The 22,605-nt window shown below is 37.5% G+C and overlaps 1 protein-coding gene across 1 annotated transcript in view; it reads right to left on the bottom strand.

Annotated features, from left to right (window-relative positions):
* Nucleotides 1-13,705: 13,705 nt before the first annotated feature.
* FAM83B (family with sequence similarity 83 member B) overlaps nucleotides 13,706-22,605 on the bottom strand; it is a 92,581-nt gene continuing 83,681 nt past the window's right edge. Inside the window, exon 4 of the mRNA XM_004386820.3 lies at nucleotides 13,706-16,090. Coding sequence (XP_004386877.2) covers nucleotides 13,801-16,090 — 2,290 coding nt within the window. The 3' untranslated portion in view covers nucleotides 13,706-13,800. The remainder of the gene's footprint in view (nucleotides 16,091-22,605) is intronic.

The following is a 22,605-nucleotide window of genomic DNA, read 5'->3' as shown; positions in this document are numbered from 1 at the left end:
GAATGTATAAGCGTATTCACTTTGTTAGAGTCTCTCGCCGTTTGTAATTGTTCTTATGTTTTTACATTATTTCCACAAATGTATTTTAAGATTCTTGAGGCCTTGTATTTGAGAATGAGGAAGACAGTGTTTGATGTATGTGAGGCAATTCAATATTATGCATACTGAATTAAATTTCCAAGTCACCCTGTGCCTTCAATTTATTACTTTGATATTGGGAGATATAGAGACAAAATAAGTGTCAAATATAGAAAAGAACTGGTTGAGCACTTGAAAGAAAAAAGTGACCTATAGTAGTCATTGATGATTTTATGTTGAGTAATAATATTATGGGGGGGGGGACGTTTGCACAAATTTGGATAAGTCATTATGGAGTCTAACATAAAGTTTGTAACTAATCTAAAATCTATCATACAGTATGTATAAAAATGAAGTTTTATTACCATACTTTAAACACACATTTCACCATTAACCAAGTGGAGGTGTGATGCTATTATGGGAAATGGTCTTTCAGAATCCTGAACATACTTATGATTCCCTGACCTGAGATACAGATAATATAAAACTATCTTTCCAATTTCTTAGAACATTAAGAAATCTGAAAATCAACTTATGTGTCAAATTTTGAGTTTATTAGAGAGAAGAAATAACAATTTAAAAGTTATTACTACTTTGTTGTTAGGAGCCATATAGATGCTTCCAACTTATAGCAGCCCTGCGTACAACAGAATGAAACACTGCCTGGTCCTGCACTATCTTCACAATTGTTGCTGTGTTTGAGCCCACTGTTGCAGCCACTGTGTCAATTTATCTTGTTGAAGTTCTTCCTCTTTTTCCCTGACCCTCTACTCTACCAAGCATGATGTCCTTCTCTAGGGACTGGTCCCTCCTGAAAACATGTCCAAAGTATATGAGATGTAGTCTCGCCATCCTTGCTTCTAAGGAGGATTCTGGTTGTACTTCTTCCAAGATAGATTTGTTCGTTCTTTTGGCAGTCCATGGTATATTCAATATTCTTCTTCAACCACTATAATTCAAAGGCATCAATTCTTCCTCAGGCTTCCTTATTCGTCGTCCAGATTTCACATGCATAGGAGACTATTGAAAATACTATGGCTTGGGTCAGGCACACCTTAGTTTTCAAGGTGACATCTTTGCTTTTCAACACTTTAAAGAGGTCTTTTTCAGCAGATTTGCCCAATACAATGTTTGTTTTGATTTCTTGACTGCTGCTTCCATGGGTGTTGACTGTGGATCCAAGTAAAATGAAATCCTTGACAACTTCAACCTTTTCTCCGTTTATCATGCTGTTGCTTATTGGTCCAGTTGTGATGATTTTTGTTTTCTTTATGTTGAGGTGTAATCCATACTGAAGGCTGTAGTCTTTGATCTTCATCAGTAAGTGCTTCAAGTCCTCTTCACTTTCAGCAGGCAAGGTTGTGTCATCTGCATAACGCAGGTTGTTAATGAGTCTTCCTCCAATCCTGATGCCCCGTTTTTCTTCATATAGTCCAGCTTCTCGGATTATTTGCTCAGCATATTGAATATGCTTGGATTATTTGCTCCGATTAAATACGCATGGTGAAAGGATACAACCCTGACCCACACCTTTCCAGATTTTAAACCATGCAGTATCCCCTTGTTCTGTTGGAATGACTGCCTCTTGATCTATGTACAGGTTCCTCATGGGCACAATTAAGTGTTCTGGAATTCCCATTCTTTGCATTGTTATCCATAATTTGTTATGATCCACACAGTTGAATGCTTTTGCATAGTTGATAAAACACAGGTAAACATCTTTCTGGTATTCTCTGCTTTCAGCTAGGATCCACCTGACATCAGCAATGATATCCCTAGTTCTGCAACCTCTTCTGAATCCAGCTTGAATTTCTGACAGTTCCCTGTTGATAAACTGCTGCAGCTGCTTTTGAATGATCTTCAGCAAAATTTTACTTGCGTGTGATATTAATGATATTGTTCAATAATTGCCACTTCTGGTGGGATCACCTTTCTGGAATAGGCATAACTATCTCTTCTAGTCAGTTGGCCAGGAAGCTGACTTCCAAATTTCTTGGCATGGTCGAGTGTGTACTTCCAGTGCTGTATCTGTTTGTTGAAACATCTCAGTATTCCATCGATTCCTGGAGCTTTGTTTTTCACCTGCCTTCAGTGCAGTTTGGACTTCTTCCTTCAGTGCCACTGGTTCTTGCTCATGTGGTACCTCCTGAAATGGTTGAATGTCTAGTGATTGTATAGTGACTGCGTACTCCTTCCATCTTCTTTTGATGTTTCCTGAGTCGTTTAATATTTTCCCCATAGAGTCCTTCACTATTGCAACTCGACGCTTGAATTTTTTCTTCAGTTCTTTCAGCTTGAGAAATGCTGAGCTTGTTCTTCCCTTTTGGTTTTCCATCTCCAGGTCTTTGCACACGTCATTATAATACTTTGCTTTGTCTTCTTGAGCCACCCTTTGAAATCTTCTGTTCAACTCTTTTACTTCATTATTTCTTCTGTTTGTTTTAGCTACTCAACATTCAAGAGCACGTTTCAGCATCTCTTCTGACGTCCATCTTGGTCTTTTCTTTCTTTCCTGTCTTTTGAATGACCTCTTGCTTTCTTCATGTATGATGTCCTTGATGTCATTTCACAACTCATCTGGTCTTCGTCATTAGGTTAGTGTTCAATGGGTCAAATGTACTCTTGAGATGGTCTCTAAATTCAGGGGGCATATACTCAAGGTCATACTTCGGCTTTTGTGGACTTGTTCTAATTTTCTTCAGTTTCAACTTGAACTTGCATATGATGGTCTGTTGCCCAGTCATCCCCTGGCCTTGTTCTGACTGATGATATTGAGCTTTTCCATCGTCTGTTCCCACAGATGTAGTTGATTTGATTCCTGTGTATTCCATCTGGTGAGTTCCACAGGTATAGTCACTGTTTATGTTGGTGAAAAAAGGTATTTGCAAGGAAGAAGTTGTTGGTCCTGCAAAATTCTATCATGAGATCTCTGGCATTGTTTCTATCACCAAGGCCATATTTTCCAACTACTGATACTTCTTTTTTTCAAACTTTCACATTCCAATCACCAGTAATTATCAATGCATCGTGATTGCATATTTGATCAATTTCAGACTGCAGAAATTGGTAAAAATCTTCAATTTCTTTGTCTTTGGCCTTAGTGGTTAGTGAGTAAATTTGAATAACAGTAGTACTGACTGGTCTTCCTTGTAGGCATATGGACATTATCCTATCATTGACAGCGTTGTACTTCAGGATAGATCTTGAAATGTTCTTTTTGATGATGAATGCAACACCATTCCTCTTCAAGCTGTTGTTCCTGGCATAATAGACCATATGATTTTTTTATTTAAAATGGCCAATACCAGTCCATTTCAGCTCACTAATGCATAGGATATCAATGTTTATGTGCTCCATTTCTTTTTTGATGACTTTCAATTTTCCTAGATTGGATAACTAGCTTTAGCCAAGTAAAAACATTTCATTCAATACACCCGTTGTTGTCGCTAGGAGCTATCCAGTCAGTTACCACTCACAGCGATCCTATGTACAACAGAATGAAACATTGGCCGGTCCTGTGCCATCTTCACAATTGTTGTTGTGTTTGAGCCCGTTCTTGCATCCACTGTGTCAATCCATCTTGTTGGGGTCTTCCTCTCCTTTGATGACCCTGTACTTTACCAAGTATGATGTCCTTCTCCAGGGACTGGTCCTTCTTGATAATATGTCCAAAGTATGTGAAACAAAGTCTTGCCATCCTCACTTATAAGGAGCATTCTGGCTGTACTTCTTTCAAGACAAATGTGTTTTTCCTTCTGACCGTCAATGGTATGTTCAACATTCTTCGCCAACACCATAATCCAAAGGTATCAGTTCTTCTTTGGTCTTCCGTATTTATTGTCCAGCTTTCACATGCATATGAGGTGATTGAAAATACCATGGCTTGGATCAGGTGTACCATAGTCCTCAAAGGGATATCTTTGCTTTTCAACACTCTGTGGATTTGCCCAATGCAATACATCGTTTGATTTCTTGACTGCTGCTTCCATGGGCATTGATTGCGGATTCAAGTAAAATGAAATCCTTAACAACTTCAATATTTTCTCTGTTTATCATGATGTTGCTTATTGGTCCAGTTGTGAGTATTTTTGTTTTCTTTATGTTGAGGTGTAATCCATATTGAAGGCTGTGGTCTTTTATCTTCATCAGTAAGTGCTTCAAGTCCTCTTGTAACACTAAAAAAAAAAAAAAACCCAAACCCGTGGATCCCAACTCATAGTGACCTGTAACACGAGGGGGATGATAATCTTACTATGCTAATGTTTACTTTGTGCCCTTTTTTCAAGTGGGAGGGGCTCAATTTATAAGGGAGATGTTTTTACTGTTTACATACTCCGACGAGTTAGGAGTTGCTATGAGTCAAAATCGACTCGAAGGCATCAGGTTTGTTTTTTTATGACACAGAAAATATTATCATTTTTATTTAATATGAAGGAAACTAATCACAAAGGAGTTCAGTGTTAAAAAATGATTTGTCAGAAGATAGAAGTAGCATTCAGCATTTCACCTGAGCTGAGTTCTGTGCAGTTCTTTCTAGTCTTATTTAATTTTATTTTAAAACAATGTCTTTCACATGACTAGAAAGCAAAAATCTATCTTTCAAAATTGTCCTTTGGAAATCAAATGTGATCAGCACTTATTCAGTCCCTTTTCTGTATCAAGTACTGTGAAAGTGCTTGATATACCAGTGTTGTTTAATTTTGAATCACATGAAATACAATTCAAAAAATGCTTTTCAAACTTAAATAAATATTGTTTTCATATATATACATAATATATAACAGGATCGCCTACTGTGTTTAAAACAGCAACATTGTATTCTGCTTGAGGGAGAAAAATGAGAAATTGAATTTCAACTATTTTAGAATCTCCATTTATGGAAACACATCTAGGTACTTTGTAGCTGAGCTTCATGGTAGATTCTTATAAACCAAAATGGTTATTTTAATTTAGCAAATATTCTCATTTATTTTTAAGCAGGTAATTAAAGTAATTTAAAAAAAAAATTAAAATAAGCAAACATAAAGATTGCCAAAATCTTTATTCCTATGGCTAGAAAAAAAGAATTTAGAGGCAAAATATCTGTATGTACCCTGAGAGTTGTTTTCTAAAATAAACTCCTTAAGGCAGACACTTTTTACTATTTAAGCTTAACTATTGTTTGGTTTTAGGAAGACTTCAGGGGATATCTTTGGTTTAAGGTTTGAAGATTATCTCAGAGCAGTAGTTTCAGGAGTTTATCCAGCCTCCATAGCTCCAGAAAGTCTGGAGTCTATGAGAATTTGAATTTTTGTTCTGAATTTTCCCATTTTTGATCAGGATTCTTCTATAGAATCTTTGATCAAAATGTTCAGTAATGGTAGCTGGGCACCATCCAGTTCTTCTGGTCTCAGGGCCGACAGTTGTTTATGGAGGGAGTTAGCTACAGATTCCATATCCTTCCCTATTCCTCTGTTGCTCCAGGCAAATAGACACCAATTGTCCTGCCTTTGATGGCCACTCTGCCTTGAGCATTAAGTTCTTTTAAGAACTATCTATGTGGACTCAAAGTGACAACAGCAACTTGAAAGATTAGATAGGAACTTTAGGGGGCAGTGAGTTTATGCTAATGGGGAACAACTCAGAAAAGGAGCGTGAGAATGGTTGCACAACCCAAAGAATGAATCAATGTCACTAAATTGTACATGTAGAAATTGTTGAATTGCTGTATGTTTTGATGTGTATATTCTCAACACTAACAACAAAATAAAGATAAAAATAAATAAATTCCTGATGAATTCTTATTTTTGTTTTGATTTCTTTGGTTGTTGTTGTTTCTTTTTGCTTTTTTCATTTACCTCTTTCTAATGAAAGAGAAATAGTGGAGACAATTCTGTGAAATTCCCTTTTGGTGTGTTTTGGTATGTATAATATGTTACACATGTGACTTGCACTCTCTAGGCCATTCTAGCTTGGTAAGAATAAAGGAATTGTAAGTTCCCATCTATGTTAGTTCTGTTGGAAATTAGCACTCCCTTAATTTCCTACCAAATATTTTCTAGGAGCTTCCAGGGAGACTTACCCTCTTAGCTAGCCCATGGCATCTGTTCTTTCCTGCTCTGGCCCACCATGGTAATGCTGTGAACATACTGCCAGCACCCAGAGTGGCAGCCAATGTGCTTAACTGGAACCCAGCAGAGTCTGTGGTTGTTGCTATAACCTTTCACTATAAGCAGAAAGGTTGCTGCTGAAACATGAGGCTGAGTGTCAGAGATCCAGAGTGAGGGTGCCCATCTCTGCTGCTGATGCTGTAAGCTTTTAACACCTCACTCTTTCAATGTATCATGGAGATTTTAGAGGAACTCTTCTTTTGTTGCAGGCCTACTTCAGTTGATAATCTAAATAACACAAAATCACCTCTCGCTTCCTTCATGTGCTTATTGCTTTGAATTGAACTTGGGCAGCTCTACTCCCTTTTCCTTCAGGATAAATTCTTCATCAGGAGTTTCCTTTCCTTTACACAAATATATCCTAGGAAGACCAGCCCTGTTAATCCTCTAAAGACGCCCAGATCCCAGGGTAACATGGCTGAAGTTTAAGGCAGCCTCCCTGAAGCGTTATACTATACCTCTTAACACAAATGGTTATTGAGATACTTAAAAATGGCATATTTTTCGTGTATGGATATTAATGGACTATGCCTTTTCCTAACTACAGCTAAGAAAAGTGACTGTATTCTTGCGTCAAATATTTATCAGGTATTTCTTATGTGCACCCTTTGCTAGGAACTAGGAGTATATCAAGACTCAAGTTCAGAAAGACAGCCCTCAAGCAGCATACAGATTTTTGCTGTCAATTTGGGTTATTCTTTAATCAGTCAAGACAACTGGCTGGCAGCTTCTAATTAACCAGACACCCTCCTTTTCTCTTACGTCAAGTCGATTGTAACCCACATGCTTGGAACATATCAGGTCCCCCATACGAGTGTTAAATGAATAAACGAACCATATTGTTGAGAGTAGATTATTATTAAAGGGAGAAATGCCCAACTTAACATGTTACCATCTGTCTTTGTTAACTCAGAGGTATTTTTCTACTTATATCTTGCTTCCGTTTCTCACTGCTTTTAGCTCAGATAATTCCACTTCATGTGATTTGCTTCCCAGACAGGATACATACAGATCCCCTTTAATGCCTTTCCATCTTTCTCTAGTCCAGTTACCTCAGGATGGTCTTTGACTCCTTAAATCAACTGAACCTATTCATAAATTTCATTTGAGATGGCCACAAAAATGAAGCCTTGCCTACTTCCCTTACTATCCTCATTGAGTTAGGTTTTTCTTAAGCCACAGCATTGATAAGTAAAAAAAAAAAATATTCAAAATGTTTTATTATTATACTTAAATACTTATAAATCACATTAGCTTTCACAGGACACTATTTTTAATCCCCAGTACACAGTTTTTCAACTATATCATAGCTTGTGGAATAATCTGTGATATAAGGCAATTTTTTTTTCTCTAAGCAAAATGCATTTTGAGTTTTAAATAACTAACTTTAAGACTCTAGTTTTCTTAATGTCACTAATTGATCTAGTACAGATGTGCCTTTAGAATTTTTACTCAAAACTAAATGTTACAAACCTACACAAGTCAGTTACCACATTTTTAAAAATATTTATTTTGAAGTCAGAAGTTTTTTAGTGTATTCCAGTAGAAATAGAAATAGTGTATAATTATAGAAAACATAATTGTTAATGTATAAATCTGCATACATTAAATCTGTACACATTATTATATAAAATAATTGCTAATGAAAATAGAACTAAAGGTATTTTAGAGGTGATTTCAAAATTCATGGAAAAATATTTTAAAATATGTAAAAGTTTATATTTATGATTATAATAGCTAGGTGAGAGTGAGCTTAAATGGAAAAATACAGACTATGAAGATAAAAAAATAAACAACTTACAACATATTGATGTTTGTACAAAATTATTTAATATTTATTTATTGATCTAAAAACAAATGTGAATTTGGAAGAATATTTCTTTGCTAACATGGCACATATATAAAAAGTTGACTCTTTGGTTTTGTTATTTCATCCCTGTTTTAAATGTTCAAGAAACCAAATGATTTTGTGATAAAGGTTTTTGTTTTTTAACAACGTTACACATAGGTCACATATAGTTAATGTGAAGCGATGATTTTACTTTATATTCTTTAGCCACGGGCAAATTAAGAATCAACAGATATTCTCAGAAGACTGAAGTCTGTAGAATAGTAGTTAAATAACTGCATAGATTGTCAGTAAAGCTGAATGCAGCTAGAGTTCAACATTCTTCATTGCTTATCTGGATGACACTAGACATCATCTTCATTAAACAAGATGTTTGCTTCACAAGTGAGACCCCCAACATACATCCACACTGTGACACACCGCATCAGAATTGTGCCTAATCCTGATCATTATAATAGAGGAATATCATCAGTGAATTCAAGATATGGTCACTTAAACTCTTCTAAGGCCATCTGCCAAGAAATATTTGAAAAACTGTAAACACTTTCTTGAGTTTCTGCTTACAAACTAATGTACTACTTAAGAGTAAAAATGATATTACCAAACTTTAATATGAAAGTACCTCTAAGTGACATTATGTTTTCACTAATATTAATATGGGGAGAAAACCAAGGAAAGTATATTGCTTAAAACTATTACACCCAAGAAGTTTCACAGTGTCAATTAAAAACTTCAAAAACTCTAAGTAGATTTTTTTAAGCATCATATACTTTTTCAGTCTTAACCCTGAGGCGTGTCCTGGCTCCAGAAACTTTGGGAAGTTATTATGTACAGATTTTGAGATATAGGTATTTTGGGAGAAATTAAAAAAATAGAAGGAAAATAATCAAAGAAAAAAAAAAGCAGAGAATAAATCTACTATGCAAAAGCCTAAGCTACCTGTTACAGGTGGAGAAAAGAAAGCAAGAGGAAAATATGATCTTACAGTCCCCAATTCTCTAAGAGGGACGAGCTCAGGATTATCTGACATGTTGTTTCCATAAACTATAAGTTTCCAGAATTTACAGTAGTTGCTATACAAAAAGACAACAGGGTATTGCTTATAATTAAACATGATTAAACCTCTGGTCTTTATGAAATTTCATCTTTAAAGTTACATTGTTGTAAATTTCAAGGCTTTCCATTTCAGAGCTACCTGATGACAATCAGTCCATTATCCCCTCAACTACGGAAGATGTCTCATCTATTACTAACAAAGAATGGATAATAGAAAAGTCAATCTTGTTTGGTTAACTGTGGGTTCAGAACTTTGGTAAGTAGGTAAAGAACTATGGTGCAGAATTACAGAGTCAAATTTTGCTCAGAACAAAATGAACAATCTCTTCCATGCACTAATTCCCAATTCTAACACTTTTTAATCAACTGATACTAACCTGGAAACCCTGGTGGCGTAGTGGTTAAGAGCTATGGCTGCTCACCAAAAGGTCAGCAGTTTGAATCTACCTGGCGCTCCTTGGAAACTCTATGGGTCAGTTAGTTCTACTCTGTCCTGTAGGGTCGCTATGAGCCGGAATCGACTCAACGGCAGTGGGTTTGGTTTTTTATGATACTAACCTATAAATAGGGGCAGTGGTGCTTCAGTAGTAGAGCTCTCACCTTCCATGTGGGAGACCCAGGTCAATTCCCAACCAATGCACCCCATGCGCAGCCACCACCTATCAGTGGAGGCGTGCATCTTGCTATGATGTTAAACAGGTTTTGGCGAAACAGGTTTCAGCAGAGCTTCCAGTCTGACCGACAAGGAAGAAAGGCCTGGTGACCTACAGCCAAAAAAAATCAGCCAGTGAAAACCCTGTGGGGTTCACAATGGTCCAATCCCATTGTGCATGGGTTGCCATGAGTCAGAGGCCAACCTGACAGCAGCTAACAACAACCTCTATGGGGCAGTTCTACTCTGTCCCACAGGGTCTCTATGAGTTGGAATCAACTTGACGGCAACGGGTTTTGTTTGTTTTTTTTTTTAACAACAACATATGAAGAACTTAACATTGCTAGTTCTAAAAACCAAACAAAACAAGAAAAACCGCTGCCATCGAGTCAATTCCGACTCATGTTGACCCCCTGTGTTACAGAGTAGAACTGCTCCATAGGGTTTTCTTGGCTGTAATGTTTATAAAGGCAGATTGCCAGGCCTTTTTCTCGCTGTGCAGTGGGGTGGGTTTAAACTGCAAATCTTTAGGTTGGTAGTTGAGCAGAAACTATTTGCACCACCCAGAAACCTTTCTAAAAAATAACCCACTGACAGTGAGAAAATTTTCTCTTATTGAACTGAATTCCTTGTCTGATTATAAGAAAATGCACACTCCAAAAGTTAGTTTTTAAGAAAAAAAAAAAACAAATTTTCTATAAATATACTTCAGTGTCAGTGAAAAAGAGGAAGACTGTCAATGAGATGGATTCACACAGTGGCTGTAACAATGGGCTCAAGCATAACGACTGTGAGGATGGTGCAGGACGGGGCAGTGTTTCCTTCTGTTGTTCGTAGGGTTGCTGAGTCGGAACCAACTTGACGGCCCCTAATAACAACATAAATATACTTAATTACCTTTCCTGTGATGAATGACGGTTCCCTCTCAAAGTTTTATTTTTATGCTATTAATTTATTAAGAAGTGTGCAAAATTTCCAGTCTATTACACTCAGCTTTCCAAGACAATAAAATTCTATGCTGCAGTACTTGGGATGTTCCTTTGTTACAAATGGGAGCCTTAAAACCCACTTTTATGAATGATATAAAACTATTATAGTCTAGATTTGTGTTTATAAAATGCTAATCCTATACTCAAACCCAAACCAAATCCACTGCTATCAAGTCAATTCCAGCTCATAATGACCCTACAGGACAGAGTAGAACTGCCCCACAGGGTTTCCAAGGCTGCAAATATTTACGGAAGCAGACTGCCACATCTTTCTCCTGTGGATTGGCTGGTGGGTTCAAACTGCCGACCTTTTTTGGTTAGCAGCAGAGTGCTTTAACCACTGCACCACCAGGGCTCCTTTCAATCCTGTTCAGTTACTAGTATATTTCTCCAAGTTTTAAAGACAGAATGAGTGAAACAGAGAGACAAGTACTTTCAAAGATTCTTCAAGAATAATGGAGTAGAAGCCAGCAAGGTCTGGTGTGGTTGCTGTTGTTAGGTGCCATCGAGTCATTTCCACCTCATAGCCACTCATGTGATAGAGTAGGACTGCACCATAGGGTTTTCGTGGCTGTTATCTTTATGGAAGCAGATTGCCAGGTCTTTCTCCCATGGAGCTGCTGAGTGGGTATAGCATAAAAAAATATATAGGCTTTAGTAGTCAAACCCCAGTTCTGCCAACTCAGAGCTGTGTAACTCTTGGAAAATTATTTAACTACTCTGACACTCAGTTTTCCCATTCACAAAGAGTAGGTGCTTACCTCAGAGTTACTGTGAATATTCAATGATGTAACATACTTAATGATGAGATCCTTTTCCTTCCACCTAGCTTCTTGACCTAATGGACTCCTATCTCTGTCATACAAGCCAAGAAAGTAGGTTACAAATCACTTCTGGTTCTTTCCCTTCCTCTCATTCTGACAGGTCAACAACAAGGAGGTAAAAATGGCTGCCTAGCAATTAAAACTGACCCTTCTAGTTACATTCCAAAATTAATTTCACTTTAATTCCCTAATCTCAGCTACTAAGAAAGAAAGTAGTAAGACTAATATAAGCCCTTGTGTCTTCTTGTTGTCTGCTGAAATTTAACTAAATCTTTTCTGTCTGATTGCTGTTGAGGCAGGAAACATAAACATTTTCTCACTTAATCCTCACCAGATTGGGTGAGGCAGGCATTGAACACATTTGGGAGGTTATGTGATGAGACAGAATATTACAGACACTTTAGAGTCACCACTTATTAGTTATGTGACTTGGGATATTACTTTCTGAGCCTCAATTATCAACTCAATTACTATCTATAGAGAGGACAATGATACAAAATATTATTGTGGGTACATAAGATTCTAGCTCACTACCTGGTCTACCATAAATGTTCAGTAAATGTTAGCTTTGCTTTTCTGTACTGTCATGTTTTCTACTGTGACGTTTCTTCTTATAAATTTTATATACTGTGGAAAACTATCTTAATGACATAGATATTAACATTTGACTGAATCATGACTTTTTAAAAGAATAAAGCTCTGCCCTATATAGCAACTTTGTTGTTGTTGCTGTCGAGTCGATTTTGATTCATAGTGACCCCATGTGACAGAGTAGAACTGTCCCATAGGGTCTTCTTGGTTGTAATCTGTACAGGAGCAGTTGCCAAGTCTTTCTCCTGCAGAGCCACTGGATGGGTTTGAACCATCAACCTTTCAGTTAGCAGCCAAGCACTTAACTATTGCACCATCAGACTAACTCAGAAAGTGTTAAATAATATACTTAAAGTGTTGTAGAAATCACATTCCTCAAATGATGCATTGTTTCTTAAATTCTGTTCTTTGTGAATGAAGCAAATCCAAGTTAAAATCTTTGTAATGGATATGGAAATTTTATTACTCTAAGAAAGGCAAAGGGTATCTTACAGTCTGAATATGAGCAACAAATTAAGATACCCTTTGCCTTTCTTAGAAGGATTTAAATCCTTCTACCAGGACCCACAGTAATGGAGGAACTAGGCCAGGTACCACTTCTCCTCATTTTCAGTGTTGTACTCTTACGAAAACACAATGCAGTCATACCATATTTGGCACAGTTTGGAAAAGAAAAAAGAGCTTTGCAAGCAAAACACCTAAGCACTCTCATGTTAATCTAAGACAAATATTTATGCAGAAGTTTATATTTCTAAATATATCTATGTTAGAGATAAAATATGTTCTATGTCAGGTTTTCCAAATTCCTGCTGGCCTGCTATACGTTTGGAGTAAGGAAATACTGTAAAAGTTCTGCAGCCGACAGGTGAGCGGAGTACAGGCTACCTGGGCTTAGAGGGGACAGAATCATGCCCAGGATGATTTTAAAAGAATCAGGAAAACAAATTCCAGTGATGAACTTGCACTACATGGGGCTGATACTTTGCAACCACTTCTGGCAAAAAAAAAAAGGTGCTAAGCTATATAGTTTAAACTGTACTTCTGTTACCAAACAAGGTGCATGTGCTCCATGGGAAAATTAATATAATGTTAATGAAATATAACAAGTTTTCCAGTAGGATTTAAATTTAATTAAAAACAAAAAAGGCTTCTTTCCATTTTCTTATACTTTTGAAGAAATTAAAACACCCATAAAGCCAGAAAGGGCCACTGATGCTATTATGATCCTTTTTTTAAAAGGAAAGACTTTGGAATGAATGGTTAAAATCCATACACCATCTTTCCATGACAATTCCTACTTAAGACTTAAAAAAGATCTTCAGTTTGAAGAAAACAATTTAATTACATTTGTTTTTTACCATTACCATTTAAAAATCACGTTATTTTGAGAGAAGTTCCATTTGTAGTGTAATTAAACACAACTAACTTATCACACAGAACAATAACACTTTTATTGTACATTAGTACACTTCTAAACATATACATCATATCCAAATTCTGCCATTACAGAAGCCTATTGGCACATTACAAAAACTGTCCAGAGTGCTCTTTGGATAAATATTTACAACCATATTCATTTTGTACTTTAATGATCATTTAAAATTATGGTATTTTATTTATTTTTGTGTATGAAGTTTCCAAACTTTTGCATAAATCCTCGAAACTTGTTTTCATTTGGTTGATATGAGCGATAAACGCCAGTGTTGTAATTAAGCAATGGGCTGGACCTGCCATAATTGTTGCCCATAGTAGAGGATTTTACTTCTGGGCGGTGTATATTGGTATTCGACAAGTTGCATGTTGGCTGAATAGAGCTCTCAATCTTACAAAAGGGCTCAAAACGACTGTAAACTCGCCTGTCAATTGAATGAGATCTTAGAAGCTCACTGGGGTTTGGCCTTGGAGAAGGAGCTGGTCTTCTTTCAGGAGCAACAGCTGCATTAATCCCCCTTGAATCTTGGTATTGGATCTGTTCAGTGTTAAATCTTGGGGCAGAGGCATCTCCTGCCCTTTCCGAGAACTTGCTTTCAACTGGACCTGGAGAAGGTATTATTTTATTGCTTTCATCTGATGGAGAATTTACCGCCTTAGGTGAGCTAACTGTTACATCTTCCTTACTCTTGTGGAGGCTTTCTTGAGAATTTGATGCGGAAGAACGCTTCCTTCTAGGAGATGAATCAACTTTTGTCTCTGATTTTTTTGGTTTTTGATTCTCTTCAGCTTCAGAAACTAAAGTATCAGAACTACTACACATTCTATAAAAGGCAGGTGCTTTATTTTTAGATAGATTTTCCTTCTTTTCTGGGGTAAGGCTAAGTAATGACCTTAACTTCTGAGATCCCTTTTTCAAAAAATTTGGAGAACCCTTAACCTCCTTCTTTGAAGTGAGTTCTTTGTTGGACTCCTCTTTGTTCACATCAGGTAAAGCAGCAATGGAAATTGACTTGGTAGCAGTGCCACTTGGAGGGTCTATCTTGACAACCTTATCATCCTTCTCCGTGTTATGGGTCACATTGTGCATGCTTTTAGAACTTTTTAGTAAATCTTCCTTGGGTTTTTCTGGTTGTCTAATTTGATTCCTCGTAAGTGTACTATATACATAGTGCTTACTATTTCTATCCAAATTGCCTTTTGCGTGGTCAAAGAATGGGAAACTTCGCCTTTTAAGCAGATTCTCATTTTGTTGGTTCTTTAGATTTTCTGTTTGCTTATCTGCACACAAAGTTGTGTATACATAGTTGTTGGACTCTGGATGGCCATTTGTAGCATGGTTTAAGACTGGTGAGTGGTTTTTGGGAACTTGCAAGGTGTGAATTTTTGGTGCCTCAGAGTGCGGTGGAAGCTTGGGGATTGAGTCTGACGAGGGTTTGTCTGTCAACTGCTCTACACTTGCAAGGGTGTCTGGGACCTCTCTAGATGTGTCACTTCCTTGGGAACCAATGATTGTTGAATTGGAGGATTCAGTTGTACAACTGTTAACTTCCTGCTGCTCTGGTAAAGTTGGTTTAAATACAAAAGATGAACGAAGCCGAGAATGAGTATAAAGGGCATTGGCTTTCAAATTCTCAGAACCATCATAGCCCTCAAAACGGTCACCCAGAGCTGAATCAGGTGCAGCCTCTGAATGATCATTTAAGTAGGATTCAATTCTCCAGTTACGCAGGAATGACTTTGTGGTATGTTCAAGGGTTGGCATTCGTTGTTGCAAAAAGCGAATATGATTATCTGTCCCATTAAAAGACCTCCGCACTTCTGAATTCCTTTCTGCAAGATTTGTTGTTTTTCTCTGGGCGAGCCGATTAGCGAAACTCTGGGCAGGTGTGTTATGGTGGTTTGTGTAGCGTCCCCGTGATGACGATGCTACACTGAGACTATCTGAAGGCCTTTTCCAATTACTGGGTGGATTATTGGCTCGATTCAGAGCCCTGTTAAGCAGCAGGTATGGTGCTGTTTCTGGCTGCTCTCCGGCATAACTATGTCTTTTCCAATTTTCATTTAACTGACTGGGTTGTTGCTGACGGATTGTATTTGGACCATTAAAATTTGGAATAAAATGAGGTTTGTATACATGATTCCTTATGCTATACTTGTCATGTTCATTTAGAGCATATATCCCTCTGTTTTTGAAGCAACTGGAATCCAGTTTGTGAATATTGTCTTGTCTACCAAAAAGGTTTCTTTGGCTGGAAACGGAAGCTAAGGAAGACACTGCATGCTGGTAAGTGCCATTCTCCCAGAGGGCTTTGCCCTGTTTCACCCTTGCAGATTCTTCCTGAGCAAATGAACTGGGGACACAGGATCTGGCATAGAGTGTTCTAAATTCTTCATCAAAGGACTCAACAAGTTGTCCTGTGATGATCTGAACCATGCTGAGGTGAGCTTTTTCAAATGACCACATGTAGCTGAAAAAAATCAAAATTGGAAAATTTTAATTTTGCTAAGTTAAAAGGTCAATGATAATATATAATTTGATTAAGAAAAATGTTTCATTCAGTGTCAACAAGAGAGTATATTTGTTTTCTCTGGTTAATATAATTTAGGGCAGCTTCAATCATTACATGGTTACATGTATCTCCTCACCTCAATATTCATATTTTAAATACAAATTCATATCTCAAATAACAAAAAAACTTATGTCCTGGCTTTGAATCCACCCATAATTTTTTATGTTCCAAGGAACCCCAAAGAAAATTTGCTGTGCATTTATATTTCTGCCTACCATGTTTTTATGGAGTGAAAAATGATACTATATATCATATACAATATTCTGGCGGGTATAGAAAATCCAGTTTTGGAGGAAAAGGGGAAAGACCTGGCTTCTGCTGAGCTATATAGCCACATGAGCTCAGGCCTCAGTTTCCTCATTTCTAGAATGAGGACATGGACAGCAAAATAGCTACAATTCTAATTCTAACATGTTATAATGCTAAATAGGTCTCTGCTATTGCATGCATTTTAAGAATGTTGATGCCTTCAAAACGTAATCTCTGTGGCTTAATAAGTGTAATTTAGGGTGCCAGGAGTTATAAACAGAGACAGGATTTGTGGGCACCAGCCTCATCCACTAAAGGGCAGAGTTCACTGTATTCAGTGTACACAGGATTGTAAATTTAGTCTGCACAAACCACACCAGTTACAATGCCAATCGTAGTCTTTTAATATAATAATATAATTTCTGGAAAATTAAAGTTTGTAACTACTTTATAGTACTTTATGGAACTTCCAATCCCTTTCCTAGAGGTTACAGTTCATAGCTACTTTGAAATTTCTTATCCAATTTAAATCTAAGCTTTGAAAACCTAGTATAATGTAACAGAGTCACTGGCTGTAACAGAAATGAATTAATAGTATGCTATATGTCAAGTTAATATAACGGCACAAAAGAAAAGATGGGAGACACTCTCTACAATGAAGAATCTTACTGTTTACATAGAGATGACAATACAGGCAGATAAAAAGATTCAAAGAATTTAAAGTGTAATAAAATATCATAAGCAGCAGTGTGCAATTTAAAAATCTTGTTATTCTTGTATGCTTAATTTTATCAAGTTCACCTATTGAACGTGTGGTATGAGAAGAATATTTTCTAGATGTTCTTTATGTGCACATGTGTGGGCCAGCAGTCTGTATTAAAATAAATGGTAAAAAAGCGAATCACTAAAGGAATTTTCAATTCAACTAAAGACAGGTCTCTAATGTAAATAAATACAAAATATGTAGGAAACATCAAGAAAAGGAATGAATAGTCAGTTATCAAGTATAAGAAAATCTCTGGGAGTTTAGCTGTGTTCTGAAAGAGGCTAGATGCCCAGAAGTTTGGAAAAGAAAGGCGTAGGAGGACAATCTGTATGGAAGAAGAAACATATGAAAAGGCAAGGAAGCAATAATGGCTGTTGTGTTTGAATACAGAAAACATTATATTTGGCTGGAGTAAAGAAGCTATATAAAAGACTGACAAATTAGTGGGAAAAGTCTTGCAAGCAAAGCTGAAAGTTTGCGTAGGATATGTTTCCAAATTTAGTGAATTATAATGAAAAGAGGAGTTCCTGGGTGGCACAAACACTGACTACTAGTCAAAAGGTTGGCAGTTTGAACCTACCCAGAGGCACCTCAGAAGACAGGCCTGGCAGTCTGCTTCCAAAAGCTCACAACCTTGAAAACACTATTGAATAGTTCTACTCTGCACACATGGGGTTGCCATGAGTTGTAATTGACTTAATGCAACTAACAGCAACAATGACATACTGAAAAGAGACGTTTAAGGAATTTAATTTATTTTTCTAGTAGCTATTTATTACAAATAGCTACATAAGGAGCCCTAGTGGCACAGTAGTTAAGTGCTTGGCTGTTAACCAAAGCGCTTGGCTGCTAACCAAAGCGCTTGGCTGCTAACCAAAAGGTTGGCGGTTCAAACCCAGCTGCAGCTCCGTGGGAGAAACACGTGGTAGTCTGCTTCTGTGAACGTTGTTGTTAGGTGCCATCAAGTCGATTCCGACTCAGAGCAACCCTATGTACAACTGAACAAAACACTGCCTGGTCCTGTGCCATCCTCACAATCGTTTTTATGCTTGAGTCCATTGTTGCAGCCAATGTGTCAATCCATCTCATTGAGGGTCTTCCTCTTTTTCGCTGATCCTCTACTTTACCAAGCATGATGCCCTTCTCCAGGGACTGATCCCTCCTGATAACATGGCCAAAGTATGTGCACCCTTGCTTCTAAGGAGCATCTGGCTGTATTTCTTCCAAGAAAGATTTTTTTCATTCTTCTGGCAGTGCATGGTATATTCAATATTCTTCGTCAACACCATAATTCAAAGGCGTCAATTCTTCCTTATTCGTTGTCCACTTTTCGCATGCTTACGAGCAGACTGAAAACACCATGGCTTGAGTCAGGTGCACCTTAGTCTTCAAGGTGACATCTTTGCTTTTTAACACTTTAAAGAGGTCTTTTGCAGTAGATTTGCCCAATGCAATGCATCTTTTGATTTCTCGACTGCTGCTTCCGTGGGTGTTGATTGTAGATCCAAATAAAATGAAATCCTTGACAACTTCAATCTTTTCTCCGGTTATCATGATGTTGCTTATTGGTCCAGTTGTGAGGATTCTCATTTTCTTTATGTTGAGGTGTAATCCTTACTGAAGGCTGTAGTCTTTGATCTTCATCAGTAAGGGCTTCAAGCCCTCTTCACTTTCAGCAAGCAAGGTTGTGTCACTGCATAATGAAGGTTGTTAATGAGACTTCCTCCAATTGTGATGCCCCGTTCTTGTTCATATAGTCCAGCTTCTCAGATTATTTGCTCTGCATACAGATTGAATAAGTATGGTGAAAGGACACAACCCTGACATACATCTTTTCTTGTTCTGTTTGAATGACTGCCTCTTGATCTATGTATAGGTTTCTCATGAGCACACTTAAGTGTTCTGCAATTCTCATTCTTTGCAATGTTATCCAGTTTGTTATGATCCACGCAGTCGAATGCCTTTGCATAGTAAATAAAACACAGGTAAATATCTTTCTGGTATTCTCTGCTTTCAGCCAGGATCCATCTGACATCAGCAGTGATATCCCTTTTCCATGTCCTCTTCTGAATCCAGCTTGAATTTCCGGCAGTTCCCTGTCGATGCATTGCTGCAGCCAGTTTTGAATGATCTTTAGCAAAATTTTACTTGCATGTGATATTAACGATACAGTTTGATAATTTCTGCATTCGACTGGACCATATTTCTTTGGAATAGGCATAAATATAGATCTTTTCTAGTTGGTTGGCCAGGTAGCTGTCTTCCAAATTTCTTGGCATAGACGAGTGAACACTTTCAGCGCTGCATCCATTTGTTGAAACATCTCAATCGGTATTCTGTCAATTCCTGGAGCCTTGTTTTTTGCCGATGCCTTCAGTGCACCTTCGACCTCTTCCTTCAGTACCATCGGTGGCTGATCCTATGCTACCTCCTGAAATGGTTGAATGTTGACAAATTCTTTTTGGTATAGTGACTCTACTCCTTCCATCTTCTTTTGATACTTCCTGCATCATTTAATATTTTCCCTGTAGAATCCTTCAATATTACAACTTGAGGCTTGATTTTTTTCTTCAGTTCTTTCAGCTTGAGAAATGCCGAGTGTGCTCCTCCCTTTTGGTTCTCTAACTCCAGGTCTTTGCACATGTCATTATGATAACTTAACTTTGTCTTCTGGAGCTGACCTTTGAAATTTTCTGTTCAGCTCTTTTACTTTATCATTTCTTCCATTTGCTTTAGCTACTCGACGTTCAAGAGCAAGTTTGAGTCTCTTCTGACATCTATGTTGGTCTTTTCTTTCTTTTAATGACCTCTTGCTTTCTTCATGTATGATGTCCTTCCATGACTCATCTGGTCTTCGGTCATTAGTGTTCAAGCATCAAACCTATTCTTGAGATGGTCTTTAAATTCAGGTGGGATATACTCAAGGTCGTACTTTGGCTCTCATGGACTTGTTCTAATTTTCTTCAGTTTCAACTTGAACTTGCATATGAGCAATTGATGGTCTGTTCCGCAGTCGGCCCCTGGCCTTGTTTCGACTGATGATATTGAGCTTTTCCATTGTCTCTTTCCACACATGTAGTTGATTTACCTTCTCTGTATTCCAACTGGTGAGGTCCACATGTACAGTTGGCATTTACGTTGGTGAAAAAAGGTATTTGCAATGAAAAAGTTGTTGGTCTTGCAAAATTCTATCATGATATCATGTGATCTCTGGCATCATATCTATCACCAAGACCATATTTTCCAACTATCGACCCTTCTTTGTTTTCAATTTTCACATTCCAATCACCAGTAATTATCAATGCATCCTAATTATGTGTTCTATCAATTTCAAACTACAGAAGTTGGTAAAAATCTTCAATTTCTTCATCTTTGGCCTTAGTGGTTGGAGCATAAATTTGAATAATAGTTCTATTAACTGGTCTTCCTTGCAGGTGAATGGATATTATCCTATCACTGACAGTGTTGTACTACATACAGACGGATCTATCTATAAACATTACAGCCTTGGAAACCCTATAGGACAGTTGTACTCTGTCCAATAGGGTTGCTATGAGTTGGAATCAACTTGATGGTAATGGGTTTGTTTGTAATAGACTTGAAAGATGAGAGATGAAATCTACTACGAAGAGTAAAGTGATAGGAATAAAGTGATAAGAGCCCAAACCAGAGTTCAAAGTGGGATAATGAGTAAAAATGTTGAGTCAAGTAACAAGAAGAAAGAATCTCATAAATGATGTCTATAGGTATGAAATAAAAATAACCTCCAGGTGTTGAGCTTAAGAAACTGAGAAGACACTGATATGGTATGTGTGCATGTGTGGCAACTGGAAAAGGTACCTTGCTTTAGTCAGTCAGAAAATAATATTGGAATATAATTTCAGGTAACAAGAAGACATCTAACTGGATATATTCAATAAGTAAATCTAAGAAACTGGACATATGCTTCAGGGTTTGAGGACGAATCCCCATATTTCTCTGTTTCCCTAGTTGATTTGTATCATCCATATGCTAGTAACCTCTAAATCTGTATTTTCAGTGCTGATCTCTTTCTTATCTCTAAAATCAATGCCTAATCTCTACTTGCAATTTTAATGGGCATCTCAAATCTATTATGTCCAGTTCCTAAGTCTTCATCCACTGCTCCCTCTTCCTCCAGCCTGTTTCTTTCCCAGTCTTACTTAACTCAGTCAGTGGCCCCTCTACCTTCCCTACTGATGAGGACAAAAAACAAGGAGTCATCTGTGAATGCTCTCTTTCCCAGGACTAACTGGAGTCAATAGGTCCTGTTGACTCTAATTCCAAAACCTATCACAAACCTGTACTGTCCTGTGATCATCCTTGTCTGAGGCATAATCATTTAAAAGGACTTCTGGCTTCCTTATTTGCCCATTTTTGAATCAATGCAGCAGCAGGAGTGATCTTTTCAAAATATAAATTAGATCATGTCATACTCCTAACAAAGAATTTTCCATTTTGTTTAAAATAAAATTAAAACTCCTTATTTGGCCTAAGAGAATGCCTTTCCGTCTGCTTTTCAGTTCCACTCAGGCTACCTCTCCCCTTGCCCAGTATGCCAAACTGGCCTTCCCTCAGTCTCTCCGATACCTACCTGCCCCAGGGCCTTTGCACTAACTGTTCCCTCTGCAATACTTATCTTTCCTCTGTTAGTTCCTGACTTTTGCCAATCAGGTTTCAATATAGATGCCACCTTCTTGGAGAGGATGTTTGTGACCACTCAACTCAAAGTATCTACCTAATCATGCCTTATCATATATCCCTCATCTAATTGCTTCAATCCCACTTATTACTATCTGATATTTTCTTCTCTCTGTATTGACCCCCTTGTTAATCATCAGTGTCCACTGCCCACTGAAGTTCCCTTGGCTCAAGGCCCTTGTCTGCTTTGTTTAGGGCTATATCTCCAGGGAGATGGAACCGTGCTTGGCACATTATAGGCACGTCAAAATATTTGCTGTGAATAAAGAAATGAGTATAGAAATGAATTTTTACTATCAAAGACAAAGAAGAATAAAAGGCAGAGATGTTTATGTTGGTTATTATTATATCCGATGCCGTCGAGTTGATTCCGACTCATAGGACAGAGTAGAATTGCCCCAAAGGGTTTCCAAGGAGTGGCTGGTGGATTTGAACTGACGACCTTTTGGTTGGCAGCCGTAGCTCTTAAACACTGCACCACCAGGGCTCCAAATGGCTTATAAGAACAGAAATTTATGATGGTAGAAAGTTTAAAAGGTTTTAATTAAATCTGGATTATCCTACATGCTTCTTTTTCTTCCTGATATCCCACTAAAAAGACAGAAAAGGGACAAGAAAGGCAGCAGTAGGAAATATTTCTCCTCAATTACCATACATCTAAGAGATAATATCTAAAATT

Source organism: Trichechus manatus, unplaced genomic scaffold (assembly GCF_000243295.1).
Source record: "Trichechus manatus latirostris isolate Lorelei unplaced genomic scaffold, TriManLat1.0 scaffold00172, whole genome shotgun sequence".
Classification (NCBI taxonomy): Eukaryota; Metazoa; Chordata; class Mammalia; order Sirenia; family Trichechidae; genus Trichechus; species Trichechus manatus.
This window is presented reverse-complemented; position numbering and strand designations above follow the sequence as displayed.